We start from the raw sequence: 14,780 nt of genomic DNA on the forward strand, positions 1-14,780 counted from the left end.
TCCATGCTCAGAGTGGCCCTTAGTAAGCCTTTGTGCTGTGTGCCTGAAAAGGCATCTACTCCAGTAAAGCAAGCCTCTTTTAGCCTCATTAGGAAGAGTTAAGTGGTTCATCTTTGGCCTTCCACGTTGCTTTGACCATACCCCTGTGAAAGCTCTTATTGCATGTATGTCAGTATTTGTTTCTATGCCTGCCTGCGAGTGCTTACAAGTGAGGATAATTTCCCATCGAACCCTCTATTTTTAGCACTCAGCGGAGTTCTTGGCTGATGGAAGGAGGGAATGATGGCTGTGGAAAGGGGGACGTGGGAGGTTGTGAGCTTAGAAGCCCCATTATCTGAGTCCTCTGCACAAGGAGTTGGGAGGACCAGAAAGAGGAGCCGTGTTGCATCCTTTGGTGGCCTTCTTACAGCGCTGAAAAACCAATAGATGGTATTAATGAGCATTTAACAGCCGGATTCTCAAAGGCAGAGAATTTGGAAGTTACAGTGATCTTTATGGAACAAGTTCCAGAAAATATTAATAAGTTAAATTCCATCCTATGATCTAGAAACAATTTTTTTTTTTTTTTTTTGGTGCAAAATGGTGGTTTATTAAAGCATGGGTCCTGTCCCATGTTGGGGCAAGTAAGGAAAAGGGTTTCAAAAGAACTTTCATATGCTAAAGAGGGCTGACGTACAAGATACCAGAGCCATTGTCAAGCTTGTTTCTCCCTGAGCAAGGTATTAACATTGAAACAGTTGGGAGATTCCTGGAAGAATGTCACACACGTCCCACCCAGAGGGGGGCAGAGGGGTGGGGTGGGAGAGGTTGTGCATATTATGCTTTGTCTTCAGCTAGCCCCTTCTGCTCCCTCATCATTTCCTCCCTGAGCAATTTTGACCCTTAAATCTAAGGTTGTTGAAGGCAGAAGTTCTCATTTTCTGTAACGTCCTCTCGCTGAATAGGGGCGTAGAGATGTCCCTACCTAGGGGAGTTACAAAGGGGAGGCAGCTGAATCTGAGGCTGACAGGAAGTCAGGAAGTATCTCTGTGGGTAGTAAGAATCATCTGTTGATGTGAAGTCATAGGAACGGAGTCTCGCACTAAGTGGAGAGATACTGTAGATGTGGCCAGATTTGTCTTCTCGAGGCCCCCAATATAACCTGGGGTTCCCGCACCTGGTGGGGAAATCTGGAGTGGGTGGTGTTTAGTCCAGGGGGTGCTCTTCTGGATGGGGTTTTGGAATATAGGTGAAATTCGGTGGGATGAGGTCCGGAGCTGATGACCAAGAATTCTTGAGACATCTTTGGTGCAGAAGGATGGTTTATTCTGATCTAGAAACAATTTTACTCCTAGAAATTGTTACTATAAAATTTGAAGGGATAAAAATAAGGACTGTGTTTATAACTGTGAGGCACGATTGGCAGTTCCCATGTTTTCCTTTAATATTTATAAGTTCACTTATTTTGTTGTTTTAGACAAGTAGGGACAGATGCCAAAAGGGTTGGAAAAATGTAAAATGAAGAAAAGTTAACCATCACTTTAATATCTAATTTTTCTTGCAAATTGGGGAAAGGGCAGCTTACTTGTGTTTTAGTGAAGGACTACCTTGTTCCAGTTGATGACACACCTGGGTAGAATCCCTCTTTCAATCTGTCATCACCACATAAAGTAGCAACAGATCAATTTGTATAGAACAGGTAATAATTCTTCTCTAGTTTGGTGACTTTTTGCATTGATAGTTAAACAAAAACAAGTGGTGTTTCTTTGAATCTCTTGTTATTTCTTTATCTTTGACTGTAAAATAGTCACATTAAAGTTGTGCAGATCAAAGTAGGACAGTTTATTGGATGGTGCTTATATGTACAGAAGTTAGAAGTGGGATTCTTCTCTGCGTTTTCTGGTTGAAATAATATGGTTGCCTAGAAGTTTTGATTGTCCTATTATGGGCACTCTTTGAGTAGCTAATTTTATCAGTGGGAGTGAGTGGGAGAAATTTCAAATACTGACTGTTCATGCGTACACACACACGTGTGTGTGTGTATGTCTTCATGATTATGTTTAACCCTTTCTTACTAGTTCTGGAAAAATTTTGTCTTCCTTGTCTTTGAGAAATAGCGACGTTGAGAATATCAAACTTTAGAGACGTAAATATTAAAATTAAGAGCCACTCTTCAAACATAAGGAACAAAATGCTTTGGTTTGGGTCCCAAAGCATATTGTCATAGTTTAAAATTATGTATGAATTATGCTTGTGGTTGAAGTTTGCATTAGATCCTAAACTTAATATAATATCAATAAATAATAATAAGGCTCAGGTATTTCTATTTTTCTTGTTAATTAATTTTTGTCCGGTGACCTCTGTCATAGGATATTCAGTTCACTTGACTTCAACAGTTGTTTTTATTGTGTGGCATAGACACTGACATTATGTATGTAAATAGATATCCTGGATCTAAAAACACTCATTTTAAATGTATCCTCTTGATAGGAACTCATAATTGTACATTTTTTTCTTATAAAAGTAATCAAAGTTTTTTTTTAAACTCACCAAAATTTTATATTGTTTGTTTAAATTTGCCTTTTGAATTTAATCAGCTTTGGAATTCTGTAGGGCAGCTTGGAATTGCATAGTTTTGTCTTGTAGCATTTCTCTTATGTCAAGTTTGATTATAACACCAAAAGTGATTGTGGGAGGGACACAAAACATGAAACTTACAATAGCGTGAACATTACATTCACTGAGAAGAAATGTAGTATTTTTGCAGTATTCTTATATTGGAATTTTTATTTCCAGGGATTTGAAAAAGAACAGACAGAAAGAAGCCCCAGACTAGATGAATTAAACCAAACCGGACAAATCCTTTTGGAGCAAATGGGGAAAGGTGAGACCCTTGATTTTTTTTTTTTTAAATGTTTTTTAGATGGTAGCATTGAATAATATTTACAGTTTGACAAATTATATATTTATTTTAACACTGTAACCTTTTTTCCTTTTTTTTTATTTTGCTAAAAAAGTGGTTTTCAAAATTTTTTTTAGGTAGCAGAATCGTTTTTCAAATGAAATCCTATGCTGAAGCTGGGTTTATAAAACAGATAAAAGGGAAGTTGTTCTGCTTTTATAGAGTCAGACAATCTAAAACTCTGATAGGTTAGCAGAACTGGTGAAATCCACTGCTGTGGAAGATTTTAAAATCTCCTTCTTCAGGGTTATATATTGGGAATTTGTTTTGGAGAGCAGTGGCAACAGAAAATTTTACTTTGGCGATATTTGGGAAATGAAGTTGTGTTAAGGTAAATTCATTAAGGTTATTTGATTTTTGATCACTTTCAAATTAATATGTTAATTTACTACAGGTATCTTTTTATAGTTAAATTTGATAAGGTGTTACTTGTATTTGAAATTTTTACCTGTATTAAGGACTTTTTTTTCTTTGCCATTAACCCTCAGTGATTCAGGGGAGTGGAAAGATGAATATTTTTGCTATCAATTTTGCATATTTTACTTTCTTTGGTCTAGCTCTGAAAGACCTTTCTTGTAAGTCCTATTCGTTATTCCAGTGCTTTGGAGGTCTGCTGCAATATTTTTTGACATAAGCCATACACGCCCAAGGCAGAATTAGGAATATTAGTTTGACAACAATCTTCAGTGTAGTTGTTTTCAATCTTTTTATTTTTTACTTTTTATTCTGGAAAATATAAATATATACAACGCAAACAGAATAGTGTAATGAAACTCCTTGTAGCAATGACCCAGCTTCAGTAATTAATGATATTCTGTCATTCTTGAATTATCTATACCTGTCCTCATTCCTCACCCCCTTGTTATTATTATTGTTGTTTATAGTTTTTTAAAAAGTAAAATTTACAGGGCACCTGGGTGGCTCAGTCGGTTAATGTCCGACTCTTGATTTCAGCTCAGGTCATAACCTCAGGATTGAGCCCCGCATTGGGCTCCTGGCTCAGCAGGGAGTCTGCTTGTCACTCTCCCTCTGCTCCCTGCGCCTGACACTCACACTCTCTCTCTCTCTCTCAAATGAATAATTAAATCTTTAAAATAAAAAGCAAAGGTACTTACATTGAAATACATGAAACTCAGCTGAGCTGTTTTGACAAGCCTATATCCACATAACAGTATATAGAGAAATTCCATCTTTCCAGAAAGTTCCCTGGTGTCCCTTATGGTTCAGTCATCTGCCCCCTAAAATCACATTTTTAAAAATAGATTATTTTTGCCTCTGCATTTAAGAAAATATGTAAGTTAATTATATACACACTATGGACACACACACACATTTATACACCATATATGTGTGTGACCAATATATGTCCATTTATTTGGAAACTATACAGATATACCACTGTCAATCCATAGATGTTAGTACAGCTTAATTTCTTTCTTTCTTTTTTTTTTAAGATTTTATTTATTCATTTGAGAGAGAGAATGAAATAGAGAGAGAGAGCATGAGAGGGGGGAGGGTCCGAGGGAGAAGCAGACCCACCGCTGAGCAGGAAGCCCAATGCGGGACTCGATTCCGGGACTCCAGGACCATGACCTGAGCCAAAGGCAGCCACCCAAGCAACTGAGCCACCCAGGTGCCCCAATTTCTTGCTTTTTAAGAAAAAATATAAATAGAGCGGGTATTTATTAAAAAATGGTATTTTTATTCAAAATCCTCCTGGCTCAGTGTCTTAGTTACCCTGGGTGTGGGTACCCCACTTGGAAATTACTCTTTCAAAAATTTACTTAAAGAGATCTAGAGATAACAGAGAGACCGTAATTTCCCTTGAGATGCTGATCTTTCAATAATTACAATAAATTGTGCGTTGAATTTATGTCAGTTACAATCAGAGATTCTTAACTTGCACATCAGTTTTTTGCAGTTTGGGAACCAGGCTTTGTCTCGTGTGAATGTGGGGTACTTTCATGAGTCTTGATACTGAATTTGACCTCGTTTCTGCATCTGCTCTCAGGCAGTATGGCAGGATTTAGGTGCTAAGCCTAGTGGGGAAAACTACCTAGGGGAGAAGTTGGTGAAAGGTGCTATGTTACAGTGAGAATAGCAGCAAAATGGGAAATAGGAGACCTTGCGGTCTCCTACCCTTTTCTAGTTTTGTGTCCCTGGGTGAGTCATGTAACCCATTTGTGTCTTTGCTTCCTCACCCAGAAAGTGAGGCATTCACCAGCGGGGTACAGCTTTTGTTGCGTGCCTTCTTACTGTGAATAGGCATCTACTAAAATATATACTCTGGAAACTGTGAAAGTGCTACTTGTAAAATATCAAGTGCAATATTGGGGAATATATTTGTAAAGGAATGAGTTTTGTGACATAATGTAGACTTGTTTAATTTCATGGGAAACCCTTTATATTTTGCATTATCATGTTTTTTGGAGCATTGGTAGACTGGAAGTGCGTTCATTGCAGGATCCTAATTTTATATATCTATTTTTTAAAGATTATTTATTTTAGAGAGAGAGAAGGGGGAGGGAGAAGCAGAAGGAGAGGGAGAGAGAGAATCCTGAAGCAGACTGCTTGCTGGGTGTGCAGCCTGACACAGGGACTTGATCCCAGGACCCCGAGACCATGACCTGAGCTGAAATCAAGAGCTCGCTGCTTAACTCACTGAGCCACCCAGGCACACCCTAATTTTATTTATTTTAAATGACACATTTAGGATGGGATGGGAATCTGGGCAATGGGGGCATTGATTTGAATAGGATATTTATATTCTGAGTTTAATTTCTTGCTTTTTGAGGAGTGTCTGTTTCATGTTAGAGAATAAAAGTGATTTTTAAAAATCTTCCCCACGGTCTTCCCATTTCATCCATTATTCTAATTTTATAGTATTGTGTATTACTTCTCTCCATGTGGTTTTAGTGCTGTTAATCGTACTGCTCTTATAAACTAGAAATGTTGTTCAACAGAAATGAAAGCACAATTGGGTGCTTCTTGTGCCCCCCCCCATTTTCCCTAAGAAATTTGAAACAAATCCTGGAACACCGATAATTAATATGGAGGAAGTTTTTTACAAAGTGTTATTTGGCAAGAGATGTTCCAATAATCGTGTCACTGATTTCCTCAAACTAGTTCCATCAAAAGCCCCACCAAGGTGAAGTTTGATGAGGCTTTTCTGTCTAGTGCATTTGAGTTATATTTTGTGGTATCTTGTAAAGCATAAAAAGGTTTTAAACAATGAAGTTATCTGTTTCATTTAACTTTCATGGCTATTATGTTTGGTTTTCTTGGTTCAGCCTATCTTTTTCCTAGAGGTTGTGAACTAATAAAATAGAATAGTTGGGCACTTAGGGCACCTAGGTGGCTCAGTTGTTAAGCATCTGTCTTTGGCTCAGGTCATGAACCCAGGGTCCTGGGATCAAGCCCCGTATTGGGCTCCCTGCTTGGTGGGAAGCCTGCTTCTCCCTCTCCCACTCCCCCTGCTTGTGTTCCTTCTTTCGCTGTGTCTCTGTCAAGTAAATAAATAAAATCTTAAAAAAAAAAAAGAATAGTTGGGCACTTGGATAATACAGCTTTATGAATTGATGTTTATTATGACTAGCCTATGGAATTTGATAGTGGTCCTGTGTTTTGTAAATTTTCCTTCATTCCAATAGTGATAGACTGAAAGTGTAAAGTCAAGTGAGAGTAAGTGGCAGGAATATGTTATATTTTGCTCCTTTTAGATAATCAGTAAGATGATGGTCTATTGATTTGGGCTTTTGATTAGTCATTTAAGAGTTGGATATTCTATGGAAGTAGAAAATTTATTACTCAGGATCTCCGGGAGCAAAACAATTATTTTAAAAGACAGTTATTTTAGGGACACCTGGGTGGTTCAGTCAGTTAAGCATCTGCCTTCGGCTTGGGTCGTGATCCTGGGGTCCTGGGATTGAGTGCCGCGTTGGGCTCCCTCCTCAGCAAGAAGCCTGCTTCTCCCTCTGCCTGCCGCTCCTTCTGATTGTGCGCACTCTCTCTCTCTGACAAGTAAATAAAATCTTAAAAAAAATAAAAAAGACAATTATTTTAAAAGACAATATAGTTTTCCTTGCTTGATATGCAAATTTTGCTTTAATTATTACTTGATATCTGTCTAACTTAAAATATCTCAAGCTTAGAGGAAGGGAGATTTAAATTTTGGGAATTGGTTTGAAGGGGCAAAAGGAATGAATTGTACTATATTGTCAGTGAATAACTGCCTCTTACCTGCTTTCTAGATAAGTAGTGATAATTTTCCATCTCAAAATTTTACCAGCTTAATCTTCTTTCTTGTTTAGCATAAATTGCCCGACATGAAAGTGAGGTGGCTGATGTTATTCCTTTGCTCCCTTAGAATAGAAATGACCTGGCAGACACAGAGCCTAGATCACCATTGCTCAGATGGTTTGTCAGGAAATGGTGATTTGTTTTGTTTATGACCCTAGTAATAGAGACAAATGAACTTGGACTGTGGTGTGGATGATTTGCCTGGGTCTCATATTCTATTATCTGTGTGATGATGGCCAACTAACTTCAGCAACTGACATGGGTGATATATTCAAATCATGTCATGTCCTGTTTGCATTTCTAATTTTCAGTGCATACAGTGTGTTGTAGTATTTTTAAAATTGCATTGTCTGTGGATCCTAAGTGACCTTTTGTTTTACATGCCATTTTATTCCTTAGAGCTCTCATTACCCTGAATTTTGATTGTATATATTTACAAAGCATCATTGTTTTTTTCCCTCCTACTCAAATAATAAATATGTTAAGCCCATTCTTTCAACATGCCTGATCTCCTAAGGAGATAAAGATTCCTTTGTAGATTTCCCATGCTTTTTCAGGGTCATTTTCAATGATATGATGTATTTCATATTAAGGGAAGGACTGTGATAAAACTTATTACTACCTGTAACTATTATTTCTACAAACATTCTTTACCTCTCAAATATATGAGGGAAAATGATAAGATTTCGGTAATAAACATAAGGCCATTTTTTTTCTCTGATGTGTTTCTAAAGTTGATGTTTTGGTATTTGCTCGTCCATGTGTGGCATGCCCTGCAGGCTTGCTGATGCCTCTTGGGCCTGGCTGCTGGCTGGATGCTCCTCCACTCACCAGGTTGCCCCCCTGCACTAGTTCTTGCCCTTCATTCTGCAATTCCTATGACACTGTGGTTGGGGCACCAAAGACTCTTTGGAGTTACCTCCTCCATTGTTTAGCCAGCTGTCTTTTTTGTGATGACAGAGGGTTTACCTTCTCATGTAGGAACTTCAGACAGGTGCACATCGTTCACTCTATTTCCCTGGTTCTGTCTAGAAGCCGGCGGAGAGGTGGATGCACATACTCTCTACAAAAGCCCATGACTGCAGCGCCACTGATCTGGCTTTTGGAATAACAGTGCTACTCCTGAACTGCCATTTCAAGCTCCCGCTTTCCCACTTTGGTCAGGGAGTGAAACATAGTTACTCTTAAGGGCATCATTATAATTTTGTTGTTATGTTAGAAGGGACTTAAGGGAGCGGTCACTGTATGTGACATCGCCTCATTATTTTGAATAGGTTAGAATGTTTATAACAAATTCAACATAAGAAGCGTCTGCTTATTTTTTATGTCTGCATAGAGGGTATTCCTACGGAAGAAATAAAAAATGTTCTGGAGAAGGTGTTCTCAGAATGGAAGGATGTATCTCAGCGTCTGGAAGATCTGGCAAGAAAGATTCAGCTACAGGAAGATATAAATGCTTACTTTAAGCAGCTTGATGATCTCGAAAAGACCATAAAGGCAAAAGAGGAGTGGGTGAAACACACTCCCTTTTCAGAATCTCCCCAGCAGCCCTTGCCGAGTGTGAAGGACTCCTGTCAGGTAAAGAGAGAACCATCCAGAGCATGGAAGCATTCTATGCCCCATCCTGTATTTAAAGAAGATGCTACTTGTATCATGAACTTTAGGTTAATGCTGCTCTGCTGAACTTCAGTCAGTTCTGTGACCCTTATTTTCTCTTCCGTAGCGGGAATTGGCAGATCTCCTGAGCCTCCACCCCAGAATTGAAAGGGCACATGCTGGTTGCTCAGCCCTGAGGTCTCGTCCTTCTGCTCCAGATTTTGTCCGGCAGGCCTTTGAGAGCCTTCTGGGCCGCTACCAAGCTGTGCGACAGGACTTAGAGCATCATCAGCAACAGCTGGAGAATGGTAAACCCATTCTCTTGGTTTTCTTAGTAGATGACTCTATTTTTTTTTAATTTTATTTTATTATGTTATGTTAGTCACCATACAATACATTATTAGTTTTGATGTGGTGATCCACAATTCATTGTTTTTGTATAACCCCCAGTGCTCCATGCAGTACATGCCCTCCTTAATACCCATCACCGGGCTCCACCCCCCTCCCCTCCAAAACCCTCAGTTTGTTTCTCGGAGTCCATAGTCTCTCATGGTTCGTCTCTCCCTCCAATTCCCCCCCCTTCATTTTTCCCTTCCTTCTCCTAATGTCCTCCAGGCTATTCCTTCTGTTTCACAAATAAGTGAAACCATATGATAATTGACTTTCTCTGCCTGACTTATTTCACTGAGCATAATCTCCTCCAGTCCCACCCATGTTGATGCAAAATTTGGGTATTCATCCTTTCTGATGGCTGAGTAATATTCCCCTGTATATATGGACCACATCTTCTTTATCCATTCGTCTGTTGAAGGGCATCTTGGCTCTTTCCACAGTTTGGCTGTTGTGGACATTGTGACTCTATTGTCTTCTCTTAGTTTGCTGTAATTTAAAAAATTATCCCCAGTATTTAGACAAAGAGCACACTGGCTTGTTTTGCACCAGCACATTCTGTTTTCGTCTGTGCCCTGCTACTTACTGTTCGGGGTCTTAAAATATATTGAGTATTTCCTGGATTCACACTTGTTTGGAAAAGTGCAAACAGCTTTCACCTGCTCTAAAACCATGTTACTAGGATATAATGACTTTTAAGGAGTTTTTTGAAGGGTGCAGTCCCCGCCTTTTATTGAAGGAGGCCAGCTAATATCCTTACTAGCAGGGCTAAAAAGAATGATCACTTACTTCTATTTGCTCAAAGTGGTTTTAGCAATACCATTTCCTCTTTGAAAAGAAATCATGTTTCTCTTTCAAAGTCTGAAATTATTTATTTGTTTGTTTATTTGTTTATAAGAGGGGGGAGGGGCTGAAGGAGGCAAAGAGAGAGAATCTTTTTTTTTTTTTTTTAAGATTTTACTTATTTATTTGACAGAGATAGAGACAGTGAGAGAGGGAACACAAGCAGGGGGAGTGGGAGAGGGAGAAGCAGGTTTCCTGCCGAGCAGGAAGCCTGATGCGGGGCTCGATCCCAGGACCCTGGGATCATGACCTGAGCCAAAGGCAGACGCTTAATGACTGAGCCACCCAGGCGCCCCTGAGAGAGAGAATCTTAAGCAGATTCCACCCTGGGCTCAATGTGGGTCTCGATCTCACAACCCTGAGATCATGACCTGAGCCAAAATCAAGAGTTGGATGCCTAACTGACTGAGCCACCCAGAGGCCCCTCAAAGTCTAAAAAATTTTAAAGAGTTTTTGCTTTTGGAATAAACCTAATTTTGGCAAGTTAACTGTTAAATGTTTTGAGAGCTTATTTCTCATCTGTTCCCTTTTTTCTCCTTAGCTATTGTGTAAGTCAGGAATTGTGTTATGTAATGTTATGGGTAATGAATGTTAAAAAGCTATATGTTGAACCATATCCTTCCTTGTAGCAAATGTAGATTTTGTAATGACCTGTAGGAATCTGTATGTGTACATGGCAAGCAAATATGTCATGTTGTCTTTCTTCTGGAAAGGCATTTGGACACCATGCTTTTTTGTTCACTGAATTCAGTTCACCTAGAATGTAAAATAAATGAGAGTATTGCTTTTTAAATTTACTCTTACAAAACATGCCTTCATTATTAATCCTTGTCAAAAATAAAAGCATATTTTGTAACAGTAAATTGAAAAAGCAGTACACTGAAACATCTATTTAACATTACATAATACAACACAGTTCCTGACCTGAAAGTGAAAAAAAGTTCTAAGTCTATTTTTTTTTTTATTTTTAATTGTGGTAAAATATACATGACATAAAATTGATCATTTTAACCATTTTGTTTATTTATTTTTTAAAGTTTTATTTATTCAAGTAATCTCTGCACCCAGCATGAGGCTCAAACTCATGACTCCTAGATCAGGAGTCGCATGCTCCTCCACCTGAGCCAGCCAGGCGCCCCATATTTTAACCATTCGAAAGTGTAGAGTTCAGTAGTGTTAAATATATTCACATTGTTGGGCAACCATTCTCCAGAACTTTTTCATCTTGTGAAATTGAAACTCTGTAGCCATTAAACAACAGCTCTTCATTTCCTCCTCCCTCCAGCCCTTGGCAACCACAGTCTTGCTTTCTGTATGCATGCCTTTGACTATTCCAGATACCTCATATAAGTGGAACCATGCAGCATTTGTTTTCTGTGACTGGCTTATTTCACTTAGTATAACATCCTCGAAGTTCATCAGTGTAGGTAACACGTGTCAGGATTTCCTTCCTTTTTAAGGCTGAATAATATTCTATTGTATGTATTATACCACATTTTATTTCTCCATTCCTTTGTCACAGGGCATTGGGTGGTTGTGACTGCTAGCTTAACTTCTGCTTCTAGTTGGTTTCACATCTTTGTACTCCAAATGAGTTTATTTCCTTTTCACTCAAGTGTTGCTTGTCTGTGATTTTTACCTTGGTGACTGAAATAGACATCATTCCAGCTACCTTTTGCAGTCAGGGCCTCTGAGAGGACCTGCAGTAGCCCAGCTGTGGTGTTCCATGTAACACCCAGCACTCTGTAGACGGCTGTCTGTCTACCCCCTTGAGCTCAGAGGAAGACTGGTTGAGGGGATCCTGGTTTTCTATTAGTCCTTGTGTAGCTACTGGGGAAAAGGAGATGAGATGAAACAAAAGAAACATTGTAGTACCATCTTTAGAGAGACATTTCATCATGATGAAATGAAGAAAAAATGATAGTGAGTTAGTTGATATTTCAAACATCAACATCCGTAGGAATGAAGTCACTGACTCTCAGAAATGCCAATGGAATGATTTATCTTAGTAGCTAACAGAGACCCATTTAAATTTTAATTAATGGAGTTTAACTTATTAGGTATTAGGATTCACTTATTTAGAGATTTATGGTATGTATATAATAATATTAGGTTCCTAACACTATTTTCTAAAAGTAGGTATTTTTAAATAAACAGAACTGAAGAGCCAACCTGGACATGCATATTTGGAAACATTGAAAACACTGAAAGAAACACTGAATGATTCAGAAAGTAAGGCCCAGACATCTTTGAATGCCTTGAATGATCTCGCAAAGGTGGCGAAGGCCCTGCAGGAAAGAAAGGTAATACATATTTTAGGTCTTAGAGGTCTAGGGTCATTTTGAATACCCCCATCACTTATTTTGAAATATTTTTTCAGCTATTTAAAAAAACATTAGTCATTTTTGGTCAAAATTGGTTAAAAGTTCCTTATAATTTGAAGGTTAGTGACTATAATGTAGTACCTCAGCTAAAAGAAGAGATACTCATTGAATATTACTAATAGAATAAAAGCATATTTTCTCCTTCGATTGTAATTAGTCTAGAATTCTCAGCCTGTTCATAATCTGCTAAAATATCTTTAATAAAAAGAATATCACTGGAATTGATGTGTTCTTTTTTTCTGTGTTGAATAAAAATGCTTCTCTGGTCATTTAGGATATATGACTCTGCATTATTTCATCAGATAAAACAGATCAACCATTGAGCACTGCACACTTGGTCCTCACTGAGTGTATTGTTTTACTGGATTTTAGTGTGGAGAATATATTATTTCTGGCCCACACACAATTCATGAAGGGAAAGCTTTAACTTTTTTTGGTTATGCTTATTTTTTTTTCATGATTTTTGTGCAATTCTTTTTTAATTGTATACCTTTTAAAAAGTGACTTTAGGCTGTTTATAGCCCATATTATTACATCTGTACAAATTATTGTGCATATTTTTAATCTTTAAAAATTTTTTCCAGGCCCTTGATGAAATTCTTGAGAATCAAAAACCTACATTATATAAACTTGCAGAAGAAACAAAGGCTTTGGAGAAAAATGTTTCTCCAGATGTAGAAAAAGTGTATAAGCAAGAATTTGATGATGTTCAGGGAAAGTGGAACAAACTGAAGGTCAAGGTTTCCAAAGATCTACATTTGCTTGAAGAAATTACCTCCAAACTCAAAGCTTTTGAGGTAAATCCAGAGGCTAATGGTGTTTAAATTTATCAGAGAGCAAAATGGTAATTTATCAAGTAAGACTCTACTATCTATTATTTGGATATTTGCATTTTTTTCATTTCCCATATTTATTATGTAGGTAAGTTGGGATTTCCAACTTGCTTTTGATGTGCTGGAGAACACATTTATTTGCTTTTGCTTTGCAGAAGGGCTTCTTTGTAAGAGGTGAACTGGATCTTGAAGATAAGAGAAAATTCCTTAAAACTGGTCAAAGTAACGTTTCAGGGATGAGGAGCCTGCATGATATTCAGACTGGTGATTAGATTACAGGGGAACTTTGTTAGAGTGGTAAAATTGCCCAGGTAGTGGCAGACAGCTGAGTCCTTGAAGCTGGTTTTTGTAGACTTCAGAGATTTGGAGGTAAAAATCTGAAGCAGACCATTGATAAACAGTGTCAAATTGGAAAGCGGGTAATTTGAGGGATATGAAAATCAGAAGTAGGCTCCTTTGCTACATCTGAAAATGTCCACAAATGAAGCAGAGATAAAGTTCCAGAGGAAAGGACAAATGTTAAGACATGAGGAGAAAGTGGTAAAAGTCAATGTCAGATAAGACAGGATTTTAACATTTTATCTGTGAGGAAGATGGAGAAGTGGTCTTCAACAAATCATCTGGTTTTCTACTAGAAAAGGTCTGGGTGAAGAATGAATCAGTCATACTCTCCTCCCTTTGTTCCTGATGTCTCCTTACTTTGGTCTTTTGTGTTGTGTTGTGTTTTCCCACTGTTGTATCTCACGTTGGACTTCTGGTATCATGCCTGGCAGAGAGAAAGCAGTCAAGAAATATTTTTCAATGAATGAAATGAAATTAGTAATAGGAGATTTAAATTTGGATATATATATATATATCCAACGTTAATTAATATAAATATATATATATATGTATTTGGATTTAGATTCCAAATCTATATATATAGGAGACTATATATATATATAGTATATATATATATATATACTATATATAATATATATATATATATATAGGATGTTAAAAAAGTGAAAAGATTGAAAATGGAGACAAAATTTAAAAAGATGCTGTTTTAAAAATCAAAACCAGGGAACATGAGGTAAAAGAGGGGCGGGTAGACTATCCAGATCAGTGTGAAGATATCCAGAAAGATGAGATGAGTGTGGTGACCACTGACCATGGAGGGAAGCTCTGCCCGAGTGGACAGCTCCAGTGAATGGCCCGGAGAATAAAGATGGTGAGGTTTCTATGAGAGAGGGAGAGAGAGTGTGTGTGTGTGTGGTGGTAATGGAAGGAACTTGTTTTTCCTAAGTGCAAACTGCAGTTCTATACCAAAACTGAGATCTCCTTAGAATAGAGCATTAATTTAGAAGAGGGGTGTGTTATATGTAGCTTAGTATTTTCGAATCATTAAACTTTGTGAGTGGATCCAGTTCCCCTTATATGGCTTCCGTTGTAGTTCTTTAAACTTTAAAACCAGAATTACCTTGGGGCGCCTGGGTGGCTCAGTCATTAAGT

At 37.9% G+C, this 14,780-nt stretch overlaps 1 protein-coding gene across 16 annotated transcripts in view; it reads left to right on the forward strand.

Moving 5' to 3' along the window:
* The window catches only part of UTRN (utrophin), a 498,468-nt gene that overhangs the window by 143,409 nt on the left and 340,279 nt on the right, over positions 1–14,780 (forward strand). For 15 of the 16 annotated variants that reach the window (XM_025866206.2, XM_025866193.2, XM_025866194.2 and 12 more), the window contains 5 exons: positions 2,776–2,863; positions 8,577–8,818; positions 8,964–9,144; positions 12,227–12,372; positions 13,038–13,250. In XM_025866206.2, coding sequence (XP_025721991.1) covers positions 2,776–2,863; positions 8,577–8,818; positions 8,964–9,144; positions 12,227–12,372; positions 13,038–13,250 — 870 coding nt within the window. The remainder of the gene's footprint in view (positions 1–2,775; positions 2,864–8,576; positions 8,819–8,963; positions 9,145–12,226; positions 12,373–13,037; positions 13,251–14,780) is intronic. The other variant, XM_025866217.2, reaches the window with a different exon arrangement.

The sequence above is a fragment of the Callorhinus ursinus genome, unplaced genomic scaffold (genome assembly GCF_003265705.2).
Source record: "Callorhinus ursinus isolate GAN/ISIS: 27379988/994484 unplaced genomic scaffold, GSC_fseal_2.0 scaffold6, whole genome shotgun sequence".
Taxonomy (NCBI): domain Eukaryota; kingdom Metazoa; phylum Chordata; class Mammalia; order Carnivora; family Otariidae; genus Callorhinus; species Callorhinus ursinus.